This window comes from Nannospalax galili, unplaced genomic scaffold (assembly GCF_000622305.1).
Source record: "Nannospalax galili isolate Female #2095 unplaced genomic scaffold, S.galili_v1.0 scaffold751, whole genome shotgun sequence".
Taxonomy (NCBI): domain Eukaryota; kingdom Metazoa; phylum Chordata; class Mammalia; order Rodentia; family Spalacidae; genus Nannospalax; species Nannospalax galili.
The window spans coordinates 3154358-3178319 of NW_008331125.1; the positions used below are offsets into that span (position 1 = coordinate 3154358).

Genomic DNA, 23962 nt, shown 5'->3' on the forward strand with positions numbered 1-23962 from the left:
AAGGTTAAAACCTCATTCAATTTTATGTCTTATAGGGTTTATACTGAGTTCAATAATGTATAACTGTATTAATTCAACGCCGTGAACCTAAAAATTACAGCATCTTTGCTCTGACATTTTGAAAGAAATGCATCTTTGCTCCGGAAACTGTTATTAACTATGTTAATGTTGTTGCAATGAAATGCTTCTACTAATTATGTGGTTATTAAATAAAATTAGCAAGGGAGCAGTTAAGCATATCCTCCAGGTCGCTCGTGACATTAGCAAGAAGCAGAGCAAACGGAGGACGAACACGAATGGGCGAGGAGAACAAAAAAGTGACGTTAACAGAGACTTCATTAGGTGTCCAAGTTGGGTCTGCGACACCCAAGGAACCCGTCTCTGAGTTATCGCCCATATATGTACCATTAAAGATGGCTCCACCTAATACAAAGAAGAGAGGATGCAAATCCAGGCAAGCTGCCAGCCTGCAGAGCTCCCAGCCCCCTGACAGTGTCTTTACGCCTGGGGTCAGGGTAGACATAGGAGTAAGGTTTTGTAGAGACAAGGTGTCTCCAGGCTGCCAGGGAGGAAGCCTGCGGGCGTCCATCATAATCCGTAGTAAAGAGGAGCACACTTCCAGGAATGAGCGGGAGGCATTGTTCCCATGGAATAGGAAAATGCAATGTGGTGGGAAGTTTATGGGTGGGAGGGCACCGGGTCCATGGAGGACGCCTGACCCTTGGGGGGAGGTGGCTCCAGGGGGCACGAAGGACACTGTAGCCTCTGAAGTGTCTTTTACTAAGGAAAAAAATATCAATTCGTTAATGTTGTCTCAAAATCCAAGTGTTACAGCATGTTGTTTTTAACAAAAACAGCAACACAAAAATTTTTCTGCAGTCTATGAAATATATTTTCCTCTACTAAAATAGCTTCTGTATCATTTTATTCTAGGTTCATGTGCTATTGCCATAACTGTGTATGAACTGAATTCCACCACATATGCTTAAATTCTGGCTCTTCAAAATACATTTCAGACATTCATGTACAGATTTGCTTCTTAAATGTGAATTAGAACTACTTGAGGACATTTTGGAAAACACCTATTCTGAGGACCTTTGCAGAGCAGATCAACCAAAATCTGACAGTCTGTCCTGGGCATTGGTATTTTTCGTCTTCAGGGGATTCTAAAGCTGGCCTCCCTTGAGAACCATCGACTCAGAGCAGTGCTAACTGTAATTTGATGTGGAGTGATAAAAAAAAAAAAAATTTTGTGCTGGGCCTTTGATCTCAACAGTCAGGAGGCAGAGGCAGGTGGATCCCTGTGAGTTCAAGACCAGCCTGATCTACATAGTGAGTTCCAGGCCAGCTGGGGCTACACAGGGAGACTCTGTCTCAAAAAGACCAAAAAAGAAAATTGTTTTGTAAAGCAGCTGTTTTAGCAGTACATTCTATGGCACTATGAAATCCACCAGGAATTAGAAAAGTCATTTTCCTATAGCTATAGACCAGAGCAGGGGTTGGAATTTCAAATTGCACTGGTGGGATAGTGCTTCAAATAGAAATAATCAAGTCAACAGAAAGATGTTCCTATATCCATCCTGTGGACTATGTGATAATGGCAAAGAAATATCATTGTCAAGGAACATTCGGTCTTTAAATGAAGAGACCTGCTACCTGCAATTCCATTATCTACCAGCAGAGAATCAGAACCAGACTATAAAAGAAAACAAAACAGCCTTTATAATCCATTGGGCAATTTTTATGAACTCTTTTTGTTGCAGAGATGGGGAGGCAAAAAAAACCCCAAACCAAACCAAACCAAACGAAACAAAAAAACAAATGAGTCGAAGGTGAGGTATCTTTGGAAAATTTAATTTGGACCATATTTTCTTCCTTTGCCGAAAACAGCACATATCTGCAGACATTTTGGGTTCCAGAGCTTACAAAGGGGCAGTGGTTTTCCCTCAGTCACATACAGTACCTGACTTTCTGGAGAAAGATAAGACTTTTTCAATCTTGCTTTTGAGTAGTTCCTACAAGTTCCTCACAGTAAGTGGCAAGTAAAGCAAGGTAAGGCTTTATTTTCCCTATCCCCTTTATGTACTATGTGACGGAGGGTAGGAAGGAAGACTGGTTATGTCAGTGTCGGTGCCCTTGGGGATTGCTGTGGAGTCCTCTGAGGTGCACCCATGGCACTGAGGTCCTGACACACTGCTGCATGAGGAACCTGAGACGGGTAAATACTGAGCAGCCTGTCACGGCCAAGTGCGACTGTCACAGCACAGAGGGGCCTGGGAGCTGTCTGGCTCTTCTTGGTGTCCATGGGGCTGATGGCCCTCACGAGTAACACAGGAACCTGGAACAAACCACGGTCTCCCACCTGGCATTACAGTACATGTTCACTTCATTGGGCATTCCAGTGTATTCACTGATAACAAAACAAGTTCAAAGTGCCTTTACCAATTCCTGTATCAAACTACTAGAATGAAGATAAAAGCATTTGTCTGATAAACATGTTTTCTGTCAGATGAAAATGGCTCCCTTGCAAGATGATCTATTTGTCACTACTTCTGCTTAGTGCACAAATTCCTTTAAGTGCATCATTTGCACAGCATTCTCATTTTTCAAGCTTGTTGCTTGAGAAAAAGGATAAGGCAGCCAAATTTAACTAATTTGGGTTGCAGGAAAGCATCCGAAACATTAACCTTCATCTTCTCTAGTGTTAAGAGCTCATGATTAAAGGTAATCAGTTTCTTCTCTTAACAGGAAACAATGCAGTTATGTCAATAAATGTACCTCTAGTAAACACAGGGCCCCCCTCATAAATATAAAATTAAATTCTTTTGAGGAATAGGTTTGTGACTTTAATATGTGGGGTTTATATTTATTCTTTATATTTTATAGTAAAAAGTGTATGGTCTAGTTTCTTTATATTCACACAGACGACTTCCTCTCAGCAGGCTCTCACATATAGATGGCAGGCTGGTTACTCAGCATGTTTCAGAAGGGTGGCAGCCACACAGCATGTGTTCCTAGAATCCCTGCAGAAACTCCTGCAGCTGGGTAACAATCTCCGTGTCCACTGTCTCCATGAGGGACTGGAAGCCTTGTTCCCCCAGGATCTCCTGTTGGGCCTTGAGCTTCTCATAGATGAATTGCTGCAGTGACACTGTGTGCACGGGGTCCTTCAGGGCCAGCTGTGGACAGAGGGTAAATAGTCAGAGAGGCAAGACCTGTAACTTATTATAACTCTTGGTAATCTCTTCCACAATAACAAAAGCGTTTCTGACCCTCACAAAGGAATCTCAAACAGTTTCCTATAGATATTTTCAGTTACTTTTCTAGGGCTCCTTGAGCATAAGTTGTCAATTTGCCTAGTTTCTCAAAAGTTGAGGACTCATCTGTTTAAGGTGCTAGAACATGGTAGAAAGAACCCAAAAATAACAGAACACACTAAAGAGCATTCTAGCGACTGCCTCATTGCCTAAGGAAGATCAGAGGTTATGCTGTAGCAACTCTGCGATGCCTCCAGGACAAGAGGACAAGGTATTTGCCCTAGCTTATGTTGCAGCACTATTTAAATCTAAGCATGTGTTTTTACATTTAGGAAAAAAAGGAAATAATAATAATTTTCTTCCCCTTTCCCCATGGGAGTATTTGGAAAATAAAAATAGTAAAATAAAAAAAAAAAAAAAGAATGTCTATGCCTGTGGAGGTCACATACATAGGCACACATAGACCATACATTAGAGCTGTTCTTTGCCTTTATATTATCTCAAAAATTCTATTTGAATGCATTTTAAGAACTCTAAATCTATGCCATATTTTCTGTTATATACATGTGAAAGCAATCACAGGATAAACACAATTTTAACAATGACTCTGCTCAACAGCCTACCACAAACACTGCTATGCTGCGATGTACACAGCCTTTCCTCCATAGTTCAGCTCATTTTCTCTTTCTCTCTCTCTTTTTTTTTTTTTGGTCTTTTTGAGTCAGGGTCTCCCTGTAGCCACAGCTGGCCTGGGTTCACTATGGAGATCAGGCTGGCCTCAAACTCACAGAGCTCCACCTGCCTCTGCCTCTGCCTCTGCCTCCCAAGTGCTGGAACTGAAGGCGTGTACCACCACACCCAGCTTCATTTTCTCTTTTTAAAGCTGCCTGAGCCTCACACTCCATAGCCGAAGTTCGCCTTGAATTTTAGAACCCTGTCTCTACTCCCAAGAGCTGGGTTATAGATATGTGTAACCATGCTTGGAATTTTTGCTTTTTTGGGATATCTATGTCCATCTATCTATTTTAGGATTATATATGTCTATTTATTTCAAAAGAATCACTAGGTTTAAGGGCACAATTGTATGACTCGACACATTCATCAGCGTGCTTTAAAAGGCACAAAATTTTTTAGCTGCTAACACTGTTGTTACTACTGATATCATTTATATGATTTATAATGTAATACCTAAAAAATAACACGTTACTCTAAGCTGTACATTTATTGCACCATCAGTAATACTGCACAACTTCAAGACTTTTAATAAAAATGCATGAGTGTTTTTACCCAATGTAGCTAGCTGAAGTATAGACATAACTGCTATTCGATGAGTGTAAATAGATTTTAAAATACGAGACAGATGCCATGAAACTGAAATCAGGACCCATATGACCAAGGCAGAATATAATAAACCCAAGGTAAGGAGTAATGTCAACTCATTTCCCTATAAGAGATGAAAGAGCATTCAGAGATCAAGATCTTGTCCACAAGTCGAAGGCATCATTCTACAACATGAGAAGCTGAAGGCAAGCACTTAAAAATATTTGCTTTCTTAAGTAACATGAGGTCATGGCCAATATTATTTTAATTATGAAAAAAAAACCTGTTTCAAAAGAGGGTTCTGACTTCATTGAAACATAATGCAAATTATCTATAAAGAAACTAATAGCTATGAGTGAAAAGCAGCTGAGCTTGTGGTTTAAGAACACTGGCTGTTCTTGCAGAAGACCCAAGTTTGAATCCCAGCACCCACATGGCAGCTAACAACTGACCGTAACTCCAGTTCCAAGGGATCCTACAGCCTCTTCTGACCTTTGTGGGCACTGCATGACATGGGTGCACTTACCTACATGCAGACATAACACTCATACACATAAAATAAAAATAATAAATTAAATAATAATAAAAAAAGGACTCCATGTCAAACATACCACTAGAACACCACATTCTGGGCTGGAGGTATAACTCAGCTGGTCAACTGCTTGCCTAGCATATATAAAGCTCTAAGTAGCATACACCTCTAAACCCAGACTCAAGAGGCAAGAGGACCAGAAGCTCAAGGTCATCCACAGCTACATGGCACATTTTAGACAAGACTGAGGTAAAGACCCTGTCCCAAAACTCCAAATACACAAGGAACTCAACATAAGACCTGGTACCCTAAATTTAATAGAGGAGAAAGTGAGGACTATGCTTCAGTGTATAGGTATAAGAAATGGACTTTTTTTTAATAGGAGCCCAGTAGCTTCATCCTTACTGGCTAGCTTCCATAGCACTAGAGGGTCTAGGCACTCTACCAAGGAGAAAAGTCATCAATTTTCCCAGCTGTGAACCCAGCAAACCACAACAACAATAGGCCTGGGCAAGATACGCCCACTGTTTCAATAGTGACATGAATGTTATAGAAGTAACCAACCAATTTCTGATTAAAGGCCCACTCCATAAGATGGAACCCAAGCCTAGCTAGAGAAGTTGTAGGCCCTAGAGGAGAAGCTCTACTACTATTCTGCTAAATGGACATAGCAGTAAAACCAACTCCTAATTACATTATATTATACTCGAGATTAATACAGATTTTAACGCTCATCAGAGGAGCTTCTTTTGCAGTAGTGATTAACAAAGACCCACAACTAGTCAGTGTGCAGAGAATGAGAGATGCCAGAATGACCAGCCCTAAATGAGACATCTACATCACACCCCTCCCCATAAGGCTCAGGGATAGGCATAAAAGAGAGAGTCAAAAGATTGTAAGAGCCAGAGGCAGTGAATGACTACAGTGAAACTGTTTTCTGGACATAACAGGGCAGTTGCACATACAAACTCACAGCAGTTATAAGAACAAGTACAAGCCCTACACAAGATCAAGTCCGACAAAATCCCAGCAATGGGGGCGGGGGGCATGAAGTCCCACCCCTAGCTGAGGAGTTACTGGCAACTGATGACTGCTGGGGGAGGGTGAGTCAGTTTTCTTCAGGGATGCAGGACATGAGAGGCTACCTGTGCTCCAGTAGAGTGTCCTAAACCCATGCACATAAAGACATCACTAAGTGAACTCGGTGCATCTAGAAAAATACAGCACATGAAGTTGAGAAGGCAAAGTGGTGGGAGAGAGTAAGGGAAGAATTGTAGGGAAGAGAATGGGGGACTGAATTAGATCAAAACATACTGTATGCATATATGAAGTTCTCAAAGAATTAAAAAAAAAGAGATAGATGGCTCAGTGGGTAAGAGTGTTTGTAAGCATGAAGATCTGAGTTCAAATTCCAAGAACTCATGGAAAAATCTAAATGCCTGTTAGTGCAGAAGTAGAAGAAAGGGGAACAGAGAAAAGAGGATCTGCTCCAGGCTCAGTGAGAGACCTTGTCTCAAGGGACTTTAGTGCAAACTGACAGTGCAGGGTACCAGATGTCTTCCTCTGGTCTCTGTGTACGCATGGTTAAGTGTATCCCCTGCATACACACAGGTGTTCTATATCATACATAAATACACCACACAAAAAATAAATTAATCAAATTAGTTTCAAAAGTCCACATTTTAATAGACAATTTGAAATACCAAAAGTAGGGAGTGGAGGCAGGAAGGAAGGTAGGAAGTTTACTATGAAGGGGCAACAATACCATACTGGATTTTTGTGGTGATAAGGAAATGTTCTGTATCTTGACTCATCAAAGTCAATATCCTGCTTATACTATTATAGCTTTACACAAAATATTAATATTTCAGAGAATTAATGAAGGGCACATAGGCCCTATTATTTCTTACAACGGTAACATTAAAAAGCTTCATTTAAATTAAATGTGACTCGTAGAGTCTCCCTCTTCAATCTTCCATAGCATGGTCATCTAACCAACACACTTCGATAGCACCCGATTCTTGAATATTTGAAATCTGAACAGGAAAAGGCAAAGTCTACCCCTTCGTAATATGGTGCTGACGTATGCACCACGTTATCAAATTATGGGGTCAAATTCTTGGGAGTCACATTATACAAACCCAAAATGACACTGTCACCTTTCTCTCACATCTGTCTCAAAGTTCTACTCAAGTAAAGCCCATCTTACCTGTTCCAGTTCATTCTATTTCTGATACCTGATTCCACAAGCCCTTAAGAGTACTTAAAAGTCTTACTTTTTTACCCAACAACCTTGCTGTTTTGGTTTATTAGATCAGACAAGTTTGTGTGTGTGTATGTGTGTGTGTGTGTGTGTGAGAGAGAGAGAGAGAGAGAGAGAGAGAGACAGAGAGTGTGGGAAAGAGAGAGACAGAATGACAGAATATTCCTTAATATTTCTTAGAAGCAGGTTTGTGTCTTCTATAAGTAAGGACTTTTACTTTTTCTTGTCTTCTGCCTATTTTTCTTGCCAGATAGCACAGGCCAGAACCTCTAATACTATGACAGAGAAGAAAGGAATGTGCAAATATTTTTCCTTGTTCTCATCTTAGGAAGAAAGCATTTATTAGTGAGTATGATGCTCATTGTACATTTTAATATATGCCTATTGATGTCTGGATTAGGAAACTCCTTTATCTTCTAAGTTCAAGAGTTTATGTCATGAATGGTACTAGATTTTTATTGAGTGTTTTCTGCATCTTTTGTGGTGATCATGTGGTTGTATTTTTCTATGAATATGGATCTTCAAATGTTAAGGTAATCTTGCAACTGTGGAGCAAATCCCACTTAATCATGGCATTGTCATTATATACTGTTAGACTGACTTTGCCAGTGTTTTGCCAGAGGTTGGTAAATCTATATTCAGGGGACAAATTGGCCTACAGCTTTCCTTCATCTTATCTTTTTTTCCTCCTTTTCCTTTCCCCTTCCTTGCCTTTTTTCTTTGATTTAGAGTCTCATGTAGCTCAGGCTGGCCTTGAACTTGTCATACTACTGCCTCAACTTCCTGAGTACCAGGATTACAGGTGCATGTCACACCAGGCTTCTTATGATGTCTTTGCCTGCCTTTGGTAACAGGATGATAACCAGCATCAATGAATGAAGAAATATTTCATCCTTTTCTATTTTCTGGAAGAGTGGTGGAATATTGGTATTAAAATCTTTAAATGTCTGGTAAAGATTGTGACTGAATTTTTTTTTGTGGGAATATTCTTAATTACTCATTTCATTTCTTTTAAAAAGTCTATGTAAATTTTTTATTTATTTTTGAGTTAATTTTTGTGTGCAACACTTTTTAAAAAAAGATTTGTGTATGTGTGCCCTATGTGCTTGTTGCATGTAGGAGCATGAGTAGAGGCCCGAAGGGGTGTTGAGTCCTTCACTGTCACTTCCACCTATTCCTTTGATGAACATTCTCTCCCTGAAACTGGGGCCTACATTATCTTGGCTATGCTGGAAGCCAACAAGCCCCAATACCTCAGAGCTAGAGTTACAGGTGTGTGGGGGATGCTAGGTTTGTTATGTGGATGTTGTGATTCAAACTCAGTCCTCATGATTGCACAGCAAATGCTCTTAACCACTGAGTGATCTCTTCAGCAGTTCAGCAGGCACTTTACTTGAAAGAAAATTTTTTATTTATGCTATATCTATGAGTGTTTTACCCACATGTATATAAGAACACCAGTGTCATGAAGGCCAGAAAAGAGCATCAGATTCCCTGGAACTGGAGTTTCAGATAGGTGTTAGCCACTATGTGGGTGCTAGGAACCAAACCCAGGTCCTCTGCAAGAGAGGACAGGGTTCTTAACTACTGAGCCATCTCTGCAGCCCGCACCAGACACTTTAAAATACTACTTTCTTTCTAGAGGATGAAATATATAAATTTATCATCACTTGGTATACACTACAAATATTCTCTCAAAAGTAAGATGTCTGCTAATTACAGACCTAGCCAACAAAATTTATAGTGTATTTTTTTCAATCTTGTTAAAAAATTTAGCTTGCCTGCCCATCCGCCCTGCCTGCCTGTCTCCCTCCCTCTCCTCCCCCACCATGTGTATGTGGTATATGTGCTCATCTGTGTGCAGAGGTGTGCACACAGAGGTCAATGTTGGGTGTCTTCCTCTATTAGCTTTCCACCTTACATTTTGAAACAAGGTCTGTCACTTAACCTGGAGCTCATCATTTCAGTTAGACTGGCTGGTCAGCAGGCACCAGGGATCCACCTGCCTCTGTCCTCCCAGCTCTGGAATTACAAATGCAAATACTGACAAAGCCTACTTTTTACATGGTTGCTGGGGTCCAAACTCAGGTCTTCATGTTTGTCAAACAAGCACTTTACCCACCACCATTAAAACAAAAGGGGGGGGGGGGCGTATTCCTGTAGACCTGTAACTTTCTATGTAGGTCAGGCTGGCCTTGATCTCACAGAGATCTGCCTGCTTCTGCCTACTGAGTGCTGAAATTAGAGGCCTGTGTGCCCCCCATGGCCTGGCCACACCATTTCATTCTTAAAGAAAGTTATCTACCTCCTTCCATACTGATTAACCTTTCTGAATTTTAAATAATTACAATATTATGGACTGAACTGGACCCTCCTGCCCCAATTCATTTGTTAAAGTCCTACCCCCCCCAAGCCATGTGACTGCATTTAGAGAGACCAGCCTTAAAGGAAGTAATTAGGTTAATGTAGTTGTAAGGGTAAGGCCCCAATCCAATATATTGGTGCCCTTCATGAGAGTCACCAAGCATGCCTGAATAGAGGAAAGGCCAGATGAGGACACTTCCAGGAGGAAGCCACATGCAAGCAAAGGAGAGACTTCAGGAGTAAGCAGCCCCACTAACATGTTCATCTTGGTCTTCTAACCTGCAGAAGTGTGAGACAAATATTTTTAGTTTAAATCACTAGTCTGTGTTATTTTATTATGAAGGGCTGAGCAGACTAACACACATTGTTGAGTTCAATCATGAGTACTATATTTATATGACAGAAAGAAATGAGTACTTAATTGTGTACAAGAAGATGAAGGTGAATAAAAATTGATGTTTGTTAATATCAGCACTTGAGAGGCAACAGGACTCCAAGTGCAAGGGTAGCCTAGGCTACATAGCAATACTCTCTCAGAAAACAAAAGCAAGCAAACAAACTACTCGGTGTGACTATCTTTCCTTGGATTTGCTTAGGCATTCATATTGGAGGGGACAGAAACCTATAGTAAGGATAGCAGCAAAAAGAATTGGGTGATAATCTGACAGCAATAGAAAGAAACAAAACTTTTAAAAGAAGGATTCAGACTAAATGCAATGTGTGGTACTCTAGACCAAATTTTGGAAATAAGAGCATAGTGGGAAAAATAGTACAATCCAGTTAAGGGTGGAATTTAGGTTAGTTATGTTTACGGTTTAGTTCAATTGATTTCTTAGTTTTGGTTAATGTGTATATTTCTCTACACATGTGAGGAATGTCAATATGAAAATATTAACATTAAAGAAAGCTGGGTGAGGGGCACATGGCTATACTGTACTATCTTTGCTACTTTTCTATAAATTTAAAATTACTTAGAATGAAAGCAATATTTATAAGACAGAAATGAACAGAGTATTCTCTGTGGACCGGCAATAGCTGCTTTACAATCCCTCCATTAGCTGACATAAACACAACTACACAACTGCTACACAGCCATCCTGGAAGGGTCTTTTTTGAGATGAAAAAAAGGGATGTCCCTAAGCTCTGAGTGACAGTCAAGGTTAGTTTTCCACAAATTAACCAACAGAAAATGGGAACAGGTCTCCAAGTTCCTGTTTTGCTCTTTCCTGTAACTCCAGCCCTATTCATGTCCTCAAGGAAATACATGATCATAATTACTGAATGATCATTTAGGAAATATTTAGACCACAGTGGTTAGGATAAAACTGAACCCTGTGTTAACTGGCTTTACTCATTAATGGAAAAGGTAATTAACTAATATTTGTGACTCTAAGTTAATGCCAAATGAATGAAGTTTTAATGGCCTGACTCACTTTAAAACTCATGTATTGGATTTTAATGTGCAAGGAGCTCTGTACTGCTTGGTGTTAAAACTGTTATTTTAAGACAGAATAGTTTTGGTTGAACTCTGTATCAGTTCCTTCCATTGGTAATTATAGTTTTTGATATATGCTTTGTCCTACTCAAAGTTTAGTCTTCAAAGGTGATTCTAGCTGCTGTGTACCAGGATGTGTACTTCTGGTTAAGATTTTTAGTCCTTGAAATGAGGTTTTTTATTGTTTCACTGCATAAACCAGCAATGTCACCAAGTAGGAATCAGAGAAGCTGAATCCGCCATCATTCTTTCAGTTACTGTTTAATCTTCTTTTGAAATATTTTCAGAAAATACGGTAAAGATAATTCAGAAGAAAAAAAACATACAGAACTTGGAACAGTAACATATTTCCCATAAACTTCACAGGGTAAATGTAAATACATTACATATGAAATAGACCAAAAATCTTTTTTTAAATTTGTTTTCTGTTTTTTCAAGGCAATAAATGCAAAGAACAGTGTGGCAGCATCAGTCAGAGGCCCCCAGAGAAAGATGAGGCAATCACAGGAGGCAACAGGGGTACATCTGATGAAGGGACAGTTTACAAGGCCATGGCAGAGTTAAAGGAAAACAGCCAGCAGGTGATGGCAAGTCTCCCAAGGAGAGGAGAAAAACACTTACCTGGGAAGGGGCACCCTATGGGAGGGCCTGTTTTGGGAACTAGGAGGGATCTGCATGTGGAAGGGAGGTGGCTGGTCAGAGCCATGGGCTCTGGGTAAATGCTGTCCATCCTCACTCCCCATGGTGACCTAATCAGAGTATGCCTACAGATAAAGATGTTGACCTCACTCCCCTCTATCCTTGGTTCTCACTGACCCAATCTATCTAGAGGCTGGAGGGTGAGGCAGCCAGGTTCTCACTGACCCAATCTATCTAGAGGCTGGAGGGTGAGGCAGCCAGGTAGTGAGGTCTCTAAAGGTTACCCTCCCAAAGTTGATTTGAGGACAGAGTGGACCTGGGGGTTACAGTGAAAACTATTCCCCTAATACCTAGAGGTGCTAGAGAAAATGAAGAGATTCTAATCTAAGAGAGCAGCAACTGCTGAGCTTGGACTAGAGCTGGCTGCCCTGGGGCTTAAATGTCTATGCCCACATTGGGGGCATCCAGCCAAGGAAGGAGCACAATCCTGTTATTTGATCATATTCAACACCCCTCCTCCATCTCCTCTCAGATTCACCCCCAACGTCATGTCCTCTTTTTCTTAAAAGCTTACTGAGTTCAATTTGTGTTTCCTCAAATACTCTTGGGTGTGGGTATATTCCCTGGAGTGTGGTCAGTCTACCTGGGGTCACATCCTTAAAAAACACTGGTTCTCCCTCTCCCAGCAGCTATCAATTGCCAATAGCTTCTCAGCTAGGAGGGCCTTCATGCCCACCTCCCCGCCCCATGCTGAGATTTTGTCTGGCTTGACTTTTGCAGTAGAACAAAAATCTTAAAGGAAAATTTGCCTTTAACAATGTATTAATTAAATGGTCTTCACAAAATCCCTAGTCTTATTAAAATGCCTCTGGTTTAAATATTCTTTTTTTTTTTAACCTCTAAGTCTTTCATTGTAACTATCAATTTTCAATTTCTGAAATACATCTGAAATATCTAAACTTATAAAACCTGGTAGCTACTACAAGCTCCCTTAATTCTGTGGCTCAGTGAAGAGTATAAGTCTGGCAGATGCTGAGCAGAATCCTCTTCATCAGCAAGGCACAGCAACACAAATTCAGTCATAAGGTATATGCATTGTGAAGCCTAAGCTGTTCTTTGTGGGGGTGGACTAGAACTTCTGGATTATGAGTTTGTAAGAAAAAGAACTACTTTCCATACTATTCCTGGAAACACTAAGACTTAGGCTTCAAGTGATAACTGTGTATGTATGTCTCAGCAGTTAATAATGCAAATACAAACAAAGCAGTATGCCTGAAACCCAGGTTTTCTGACATAATTATTATTTCTAGTAGTCCTAGTTTTATTCTAATATGCTTTTACTACAAGGTGTTTCTTTATATCTTTGCACAGAAAGCATGACAAATACACAATTTAAGCCATTAGCTAAAATAATTATTTCAAGCCCAGGCAGAAGAGAATGTTTGCTTAATAACCTCACATTTGTTTCAATTCAATGATCTTTCCCAGAGCAGTTAATGAACATCTATATCTAAACTCCATCCACAGGCAAGACATGTGACAAGCCCAGGCCCTTTAAGCGCATTACTGTATTTGAAACTCATAGTAAGGATAGAGGAGGAAACATAGTGCCCAGAAATGTCACAAAACCCCCTTGACAGCACCATGGGAATCATCTGCAAAACTTTAAAAAATGTTGATGTTGAAGTCCCATTTCTACAGATGCTATCTGCTTTTTAAATTTCATGCTAGGAATGGAAGCCGGAGTTCACATGTGCTGGACAAGCACATGCCACTGAGCTCACCCCCCAGCCCTAGGTTCAAATTTTAACTGTTTTGATCCGCCAGGAATTTTAATTAAAAAAAAATTGTGTGTGTATGAATTTCACACACAAGTACTGCATTTACCTTATTTCCACCCCTCTCTGTCCCCCTCCAACTCCTCCCATGCCCCACACCCCCTTACTCCCGTCTCAAATTCATGACTTTTTTAATTGTTGTTTTGTTATACAGACACACACAACACACAATCTACTAGGCCCATTACAGTATGTACATGTATTTAGGGTTGACCACTTGAGAAGGGAGAATCTATCAGAGGGCTCATCCCTGGAGAAAACTGACTCTCCCTTTCTTAGCATCCATTGATCGCCTGTAGCTCTTCATCTAGGGTTGGGTTTTGTAAGGTTTCCCCCATCCACACTGCCTGGTGTTGTCATTATGCAGGTCTTATTTAGGTAACAATATTGTTGAGATTTCATGGGTGCAACTTCCCTGTCATGTCTAGAAGACACTATCTTGTAGCAGGTGTCCTGGTCCTCTGGCTTTTAGAACCTTTCCATCCTCTCTTCTGTGATATTCTCTGAACCTTAGGTGTAGGAATTGTGTTTTAGATGTACCAATTGGGCCTGGACACCCCACAGTTACTTATATTCATGACATTTTGGTCAGTTGTGAACCTCTGTAATAGTCTCCATCTGCAGCAAAAAGCTTCTTTGGTGACAGGTGAGAGCTACACTTACCTGTGGGTATTAAGTGTTAGCATTTAGAATACAGCTATAAATCATTTGATCTAGGAAAGTGGCAGAAGTAGGTTCTCCTCTCGGGTCTATGACCTCTCCAGTCACTGATATTGGATAGGTTTACAGTACCAGGTATGAATTTCCTTGTATTGAGTTGGCCTTCAATTTAATTAGACTGTTGATTACCCACGAATGCAAGTGCCACTACTGCATCATTGGAGATATCTGGCCAGCCGGCTCACAGGCTTTACCCCTGGGTAGAACTGAACTATTGATTGATTTTCTCCTTTGGCAGTTTGTATAGCACCTTTTTATACTATGAGAGCTAGTCCTTATAGAGGAAGTTTCCAGGTCAGTTCCAGCTTGATTCCTCCAAGTCTTGTGTCTGAGTGTGGTGTCTTCAACAATAGGGTCTTATCTTCAAGTTTTGGGGGGAAACCAAGGGCAAAGGCAATAGTCTATATTGTTTGGAGAGTCTTTTGGATACCCCCTCTTCCAGCCAACAACTCGAGAGGAGGTTTTCCATGCCCAACACTGGGGTTTTTATTGCCTATGACTCTTCCCCTCAAAATCCACTAGTCCTATAGATATGTTCTTCAATGAGAGCTGCCTAGGTGAACTCCAGGACACAGAATTTTAAAACAATCATAAGCATGATCAAAGTATTCAAGGAGTTTAAAAAAGGCATAAACAAACACTTCAATGAACTTAAAGAAAACAGAAATAGGTCCTAAGCAAAGTCCAAGAAAACACAAAGAAAACTCAACCTGAAGTGAAGACATAATTTAAAAACTCAATAACCTAATTAAAAACTCAGGGGAAAGCATTATCTTAAGTAAAATGAATCAAGTAGAAAGGAAAATATCAGGACCTGAAAATAAAGTAGAGGAATTGGACCACTCAAAGAATGACAGATTTGAAAAAGGAAAACATGAAAGGAACAGGCAGGAACTTTGGGACACCATTAAGATGATCAAATCCCATGAATTACAGGCATAGAAGAAAGGGAAGGATCCCAGGTCAATGTCAAAGACCAGATCTTCAAAGGATCATAGAAAAAATGTCCCCAAATTAAAAAAAAAAAAAACAAACCCAAAACATGCACATACAGATAACAAGCACACAGAACACCAAATAGACAGAAACAGAAAAGAAACTCCTCATGGCATATAATAGTTAAAATACTAAATACAGAGAACGAAGCAAGGGCATTGAAAGCTGCAAGAGAAAAGCCACAAGTCACATCTAAAGGAAAACCCACCAGAAAAACAGCTGACTTCTCAATGGAAACTTTAAAAGCCAGAAGAGTCTGGAGCAAATATCCTCCAAGTTCTAAAAGACCAGATGCCAACCCATGTTACTTGACCCAGGAAAATTATCTGCCATAGTTGAAGGAAACAGAAAAACTTGATATAAACAGGCTAAAAGATTCATGCCCACCAAACCAGCCCTATGGAGAATACTGGAAGCAATACCACAGGCTAAAGAAAGGAATAAGCATGTCCAAAAGCCTATAGAAAGAAAAGAAATGAAGCTACAATTACTGAAAGAGCAAAAAAACCCAACAAAATGACAGCAATCAGCACACACTTTCAATTATAACTTTAAATATTAATGGCCTCAAATCAATCGAAAGACACAAGTTAGCTGGAATGGAATAAGAAAAAAAAATCCATCTTTTTTCTGTCTACAAGAAATTCATTTTATCTTCAAGGATAGGCATCAACAAGATTTCTTTTAAAGTTCCCAGACTGGAGGCCAGGTGTGGTGGTACACACCTTTAAATCCAGCACTCAGGAGGCAAAGGTAGGTGAATCTCTGTGAGTTTCGGGCCAGCAAGGAGTACATGAGACCCTTCTCCAAAAAAAGGTGTGTGTTGGGGGGGGGGATAATAAAATAAATTAAGAAATAAAATTTCCACAGGTATTTCTAATATACATTTAAGAGTAAGAACCATTGCTACAGAAAAATTTGGAACAAACATTTTTGAGAACTAAAATCCCAAGTGAATCCATAAAAACCTCCATAGGTGATTACATATTCATTAAAATGAAAAAACAAAATCATGGTCAATAGACTTTAAAAAACACACACACATAGCATTTTTTAAAGCTCCTAGAGTGGTCACTCTTTAAAAGATTTTTTCCCCTCCTTTTTTTAACTCCACCAGTGCTGAGGAGCAAACCCAGGGCCTTGTACATGTTAGGCAAATACTCTACCAATGAATGACATCCTTAACCTTTCTTATTCATACAGCTCACTCTGGCCTTACACTGGCTATGTAGCCTAGCCTGACCTCAAATTCACTTTCCTCATGGCTCCTGAGTATAGAGATTATAAGAGTGTACCATTCTGTCCAGCTTAATTCTTATTTAACCATCCTTCGACATGATAGAAACTTTTCAGGGCTTTTTTTCTTCGTTATTGCACTAGGCGCACCTAAGGCAATTTTATTTAATTGCACACATACTAGAGAATGTTGATGTCTGCTATCGTTTTGAAATTACTATTCTACTTTTCTAACATCCAAAAGTTAAATGCCCTTCTGATTTTTTTCCCTCTAGAATTCCAAAAGATCTCTGAAGTGGAGATTAAGATTCAAATACGTATAGAACCTTTCTTTATACAGTTTGCTTTTCTTAACTGGTTATTGCTGGCGTATTTCAGGAATATACTGTTAAATAATTATCATCTAATTGACTAAGGTATTAAACTCTCTTAACAGCTGATCTATTCATTGTTCTTGGAATTTTTTGGTTTAAATGATAAGTTCCATGACTTAACTTTAGTCTCTCCTTAACCAATACTTAAATGTCTGGTCACATGCATGCACTCTTCCTTTTTCTGCCACACAGAAACTCCACATGCAAGACCAACAGCTCATTACCAAATTCCCTTCCCCTTCTACAGATTTACCAGTTGGAATGAGTGGAAATGACTTCCTCCATCACCCAGCCTGACTAACCATTCCTATTCATCTGCCCCTCCTCCCAGCTATCTCCTATCAGGACAGAAATCATGCGTTGAAGCCACATGCTTTGTCTGGAATGCCTCTTAAGGATCATGGATTTAGATAACTACTCATCTTCTACTTTTTGTGCTTTACCTACACATGCTAAACTGAGCTTCCAGGGGCCTGTTACAGAAGACAAACTCCAGTTGCAGGGTATTAGACATCTTTTAATGACCTCTGTGGGCATTGCACGCATGTGATGCACTTTTATACATACACACACACCACCACCACCACCCCCCATGCACATAAAAATAAATCTTTTTTAAAAATTGTTTCATTTTTTAAAAACATTATTATTGGAGAGGGGAGGCATAGACATGCCATGGTGCATGTGTGGAAGTCAGAGGACAACTTACAGGAGTCAGTTTTCTCCTTCCACCTTTCCACGGTTTCTGTGGTTCAAAAGCAGGTAGTCAGGCTTGGGTAGCAAGAGCTTTACCCACTGAGAAATTTTACCAGTCCATCCCTAAGATTTTATATTCATTCCTCTCATTCTTTATTATATTGGCTGCTACATCTATTTTGTTGGAAATTTTTAAAAGAAAAACAATTCTATTTACCTGTTTCAGTATTTTTCTGCTTCCCAACTCATTTTTAAAACTACTGATATCTACTACTTTTATTTTCCTAAGGCTGGCTTTTCTTTGTTTCACATCTGAAACAAGCTTTGAATTCACTAATTTTCATTCTTTTTTGTGTGATAATAAATGTCTACAGCTATGAGTAACTGAGCTGCACCCACATACTTTCATGTCTCATTGTTATATGTCATCTGGCTCAAAACTGCAAGCTTCCCTTAAAATATGCTTCAAAACTTTATGTGATAAACACTTTTTTTAAGTTTTATTTCATTGTTGTTGAACAATTCAGTCTATACTATTTCTATTTTGGGAAATTAGTGTTTTCTGTGCTCAGTCTTCATAAATACTTCATGAATATTTACATTTTCTATTAATCCTGTATGATTTTTACATACAGCCATTCAGTTCCCTGACTTTTTTTTTCAAATATTTTATTTATTATTTTTATTTTATGTGTATGTATGTATCACCTGCATGTAGGTAAGTGCACCCATGTTGTGCAATGCCCGCAGAGGACAGAAGAGGCTGTTGGACCCCCTGGAACTGGAGCCATGGACAGTTAGCTGCCAAGTGGGTGCTGGGATTCGAACCTGGGTCTTCTGCAAGAATAGTCTCACTGACTGTTTTATTCAGATCTGACACCAGGCACCTGTGTGATCTTCTTTGGTTCAGCTAAGCACATAGAACCACAGGACTACAACAAGCTAACTCGGCATCAATTTATCAACAAGGCTGTGAGAATGAAATGATTTCTGAACAAGGAAAGCTAGGAACACAGGAAAAATTTCACACCAAAAAACTATTAGGATCATGGAAATATTTTTAGTGTCTTATAAAAATGTGCTGCTATTTAAGATAACCTTTTATGTGTTTAATAAAAGTATTTTTGCTTGCTTGTTTTGTGAGACAAGGTTTTACTCTGTAGCACAGGCTGGTGGTGCTCCTCCTACCTCAGTCTAAAAGAACTTTCACCGTCAACCAATTTTACCAATAAATTCTAACCAATTTTCACTGAATTTCCAGCTATTAAATTTCATGGAATATCATCTCTCTGCATTAAAATAAAAACCAACTTCAACATGTTAAATAAACTAATTAAATAAGAGTCAATATATTATCTATTCAGCATTCATTCTTTTTATTTTTATTTTATATGCATGAGTGTTTGCCTGCAATGTATACAAGCGCACCTGTATCATGCAATGCTCTCGGAGGCCAGAAGAGGGCATAGAATCCTCTGGAACTGAAGTTACAGATGATTAGCTGCCATTTGGGTGCTAAGAATCGAACCCAGGTCCTCTGGAAGAGCAGCCAGTGTTCTTAATCACTGAGCCATTCCTCCCAAAACAGCACCACCAACTGGGGACAAAATGTTCAAATGCTTGGAGCCTATGGGGGACACTCTCATTCAAATCATCACATTCATCACAGCAAGTGATAAGTAACCAATACAGAAATTGATACCAGGAGTGGGGTGTTAACTGTGAAGAACCTGACCATGTGGGGGTTCTGGAAAAATGTGGAAGACTTTGGAAGTTTGGGCTCAAATAAATTCTTCCTTCTATAAGTTGCTTTGGTCAGTGTTTCTATCACAACAACAGAAAAGTAACTAATACACTGAGTCAATAAAAGACTGTATTCTCCATTTTTTTCATTCACCCTACTGCCCTATGTTTTGAGGTTGAAGTACAAAACAAAACAAAACAAAACTAAACAAAAGACCAGTCTTTCTTAGGTCTGTAGTTGAAAAAATAAACAAGTATTTAAAAAGCATTTATAAATCACTACAGATGGATATGCATTTTCTGAAATTACTGTAAAACTAACAAACAGTACTTTCTGTTTTTGCAGGGGAGAGGGGGAGATGGGGTCTCCCTGCAGCCCTACTGGCCTGGAACTCACTACGTAGACCAACCAGGCTGGCCTTGAACTCACAGAGATCCACCTGCCTCTGCCTCCTGAGTACTGGGATTAAAGGCATGCGCCAGCACACCTGGCACAAATAGTATTTTCTTAAAAGTCAGTTAAGTATAAGAAGTCAGAAACCATATTGTGAACTTCACATTCTATTACATTAAAACCCACAGGTTTATCTTGCCCTTTGAATAAATCTTTTATTCCTGAATAATTTTTTATCATGAATTTAATACTTGCCATTTACAAAATTTTGGTTCACTGAATAATGCAGTTACACCAAATGTTGAAACGTTTCATTATCAAAAATCCTAATCACTGCTGAATACATGTGAAAAACAACTAGGAAGCTACCAAACTCATAGGGATATAACAGAACTTAACCAAAATTCTAATTTTGCTTGAATGTTCAAATTTAGCAATAGCAACAAATGTTGTTCCTTGTTTTCCTTAAGGCGACAGGCTAGCTTTTCAGGGATAATGTATGCCAAATACCCAAGTTTAAATAAGCATGTTTATTTATGTCAGCTATTCATTTGCATTCAAATGACACTATATGAAAAAGGCAATGGATTCGGCTCACAGTGAACTCGGTCATGAAAGTCTTTTCCCCAAGATGACCACTATCACAGAGACTATTTCCATTTCAACAAAAGAATATCTAAAACCTACAGTCAAAAGCAGAGTTAACACAATAATTTAAACAATCTCAACAAGGACATTGTAGAATGAAGCTGGCTTTAAAAAACGAAACAAAACTGACTCTATGACCTGGCTGGCTAGTAAGTCCTAGGGATTTGCTCACCACTGCCTCCCCAGCACTAGGTTTATAAGTATACACCACCATGCTTGGCTTTTTACATGGGTGCTGGGGTTGGGACTCAGGTTCTCCTGCATTTTACCTATAGCCATCTCCCCAGTCTCTGAACAACACTTGGAGAGAGAAGCACAAGAGGATAAGGATATAGCTCAAAGGCAGATGGGGGCCTAACAAATGTAAGGACCTGGGTTCAATCCTCAGGATTGGTGGAATGGGGGCTGGGGATGAGATGGAAATTCATTCAAGGGAATAGCATTACATGGAGGCATTAAAAGAAACAATACAAACGTAAAGTGATGTTCATGGAAATATATTTATGTATTTACACTTCAAAAGTCCAACAGCAGAACAGAATGTCTATGTAGTTACTTCTGATTTATGAAATGCATATAGATCATGTATGTGCAAATAAAATACTGAAAAGGGCACATCTCGGTCGAGGTATTGAAGGGGCACTTCATACCATATAGAGCATCATTTATTGGTGCTTTTTAAGTTAACGCAAGTTATTTATATTTTCAAACTCCCTTTAAAATGGCACTCCCATACTGAGAACAATTCTTTGAAAAGGATCATTAATTCTTCCTCCAGTAAAAGGAAGATTACTTAAAAATACAACTAGAATTACTGAATTACAGGAAAAGCTACTGTGAAGGTAGCCTAGTGTTCCAAGGCATTTTATCTAAGTTGGTAAAAATAAGTTTTCCCCAAGTGGTACCCAATTATTCTGTCGTAACCCCAAGAGCTATTTTTACATTCAGTCAGTATCACATCGCCAAAGTTTCCAAGTGAACAGCAGCAAAGTCACTGAACTCTGTGATTAAGGTATTTAGTAACAATCCAACTAAATAACGCTGCAATAGTGGGGCTGCCTGCAATACTCAAGAACAATACTGAGACCAGCAAAAAATGAGTTTGAAGTTTCAACTTAAAAAGAAAAGGAAAACAGTTCGGAAGCCATTGCTTTATTGAATTCCAAAGCCATTTTCAACTGATTTTCCTTTTCCAATGTCTTGTGATTACCCTTCTGTAGCCTACTGGGAAGGATTTTTAACCTTTATGGTCTCCAACTATTTTTTGATTAACATTTTAGTTTCATCACAGGAAAAACTGCTATCTCAGGGGGATGCCTGGTTATCAATTTGTGTCTTTATTGCGTCTCCACTGGATTACTTCTATTCATTACTTCCTATCCTCTTGGACTGCTTTAATGTCACTTGCAACTCTGCAGCTTCTAAAAATTCAATTGCTTCTTGCAAGAGACTTTCTAAGATCTGGGTAAGCTGAATACTGGTTTTTCAGGTGTAGAGGCAGGTGTAGGGGTGTGTGTGTGTGTGTGTGTGTGTGTGTGTGTATTACTAGGGACTGAACCCAGGGTCTTGCTCAAGCTAGGCAAGTGCCCTATCACTTTGTTTTTTTGAGGTAGGGTCTCGGTATGAAGTTTATGCTGACCTGGAACTTGCAAACTTTCTGCCTCTACCATGCACCACTTTACAGTCAAAGGGTCATATTTGTTAGAAAAGCTATGTAAGTCCACAAATTATAAAATATTTACTACTTTTTAAATACACTCTTAGTACATGTGCAAACATCTAAGTGTTAGAGGCATTAAAAATGAGTCTTTCTGTTGGAAACAGCATATTTTAAAATGAAATACAGATCTTTTTTAAAGGTTAAAAACTCATTCAATTTTATGTCTTACAGGGTTTATACTGAGTCCAGTGTTGTATAACTGTAATTGTATTAATTCAACTGTGAACCTAAAAATTTATAGCCACTTTTGAAGGAAATGTATCCTTGCTCTGGAAATTGATATTGAATATGTTAAAGCTGTAATGAAATGCTTCTTCTAATCATGTGGTTCTTAAATTAAAAAAAATACAGTCTTAGATAAAGTTATGTGCCCTAGAATGGCACTTTGTACATTTCAGTACCACCTGAAAATGAGGATAAGGATATAGTAACAGCAGTGTAACAGCAAAATTTAAGAGAAAAAGGTAGAGTCTGCAAAGCGCAGATAAAAACAAGCAAAACCTTCCATTTAAATAAATCAGCTTGGTAATAAGCTAATAGTATTAAGTGTCTTTAAAACAATATGTAGGTTCTATTGATCAAAATACATCAGAAGACAGGGTCTATGGAAAGAAATAGACCTCAGCAGAATAAATACCACTTTATAAAGATCAATGCTTTTCATGTTGACTGTTCTAAAGTATATTCTGGAATGAATACAAAAGAAAAATGCTCCATTTTGAAGATGGTTCTTGACCGCCACCAAATGGAGGTATAGAGAGGCAGTTGCACAGGTACGGGGAGGAGGATTATTTGATACTTGGCTAAGAGCATGCAGAGTTGCTTTTAGAGAGTTTTGGAGTGTGAGGATTTAGACTTTTAGTGATTAAGCTTTAAAACAACTCAATGTGGTGATATGTGACAGCAAACACACGTGACAAAGTATAAGTAACAGACAAATGGTACACATAGATGACAACTGACAGCAATAGAGCCAGGCGTGGTGGGGCACACCTCTAATCCCTCGGGAGGCTGAGGCATGGGATCTCTATGAGTTCAAGGTCAGCCTGGTTTACATAGGGAGTTTCAGGCCAGCTGGGGCTAGGGAGACCCTGTCTCAAAACGACAAAAAAAGAAAGAAAGAAGACAGACATCAAGAGTGCTTTCTTCGCATAAAGAGAAGCAAGCATTTGCATTCACTGTTTTTTAAATGATTATTTAATATTAAAGTTTAAGAGTTATATTGTTGGTCTTAGCAAATAGCCTGAGGAAATAAATAATTGAAAATATGGAAAGATATTGTTAGTACAAAGATATTCTCTGAATTCTTTTAGTAAAAATTTATATATTATTCTATAAGTGCAATTAGGACAATAGTTAAATCAATGAACATTGATATAAGTGAAAGCTTTTAGTAAAAAAAGAACTGTTTGGAGTTCTAGGAGGCAGAAAACAGACAAATCTACTCAATGGTTTGATAACAATTAAACATTAAAATTAAGAAATTTGGGTCTACCTAATATTTTTATTAGCGAACAGCTTATGACTATATTGTAACTGGCATTTTCCTATTACCGATAATGTCTGCAAATTTTACAGAGATCATAATGTATCAAAAGCTTAAGAAAAAAATGGGCCAGGCATGATGGTACATACCTTTAGTCCTAGCACTTGGGAGGCAGAGGCAGAGGCAGGTGGATCTCTGTGAGATCAAGGTCAGCCTGGGCTACATAGTAAGGCTGTGTCAA

General features: G+C 39.1%; 1 protein-coding gene across 3 annotated transcripts in view; it reads right to left on the minus strand.

The window, feature by feature from the left end:
• Nucleotides 1–1829: 1829 nt before the first annotated feature.
• Nucleotides 1830–23962, minus strand: part of Ipo11 (importin 11) — a 232719-nt gene continuing 210586 nt past the window's right edge. For 2 of the 3 annotated variants that reach the window (XM_029557873.1, XM_029557874.1), the window contains exon 29: nucleotides 1834–3179. In XM_029557873.1, the coding sequence (XP_029413733.1) occupies nucleotides 3015–3179 (165 nt within the window). In that variant the 3' untranslated portion in view covers nucleotides 1834–3014. Of the gene's footprint in view, nucleotides 3180–23962 lie in introns of all 3 variants that reach the window. The other variant, XM_008856308.2, reaches the window with a different exon arrangement.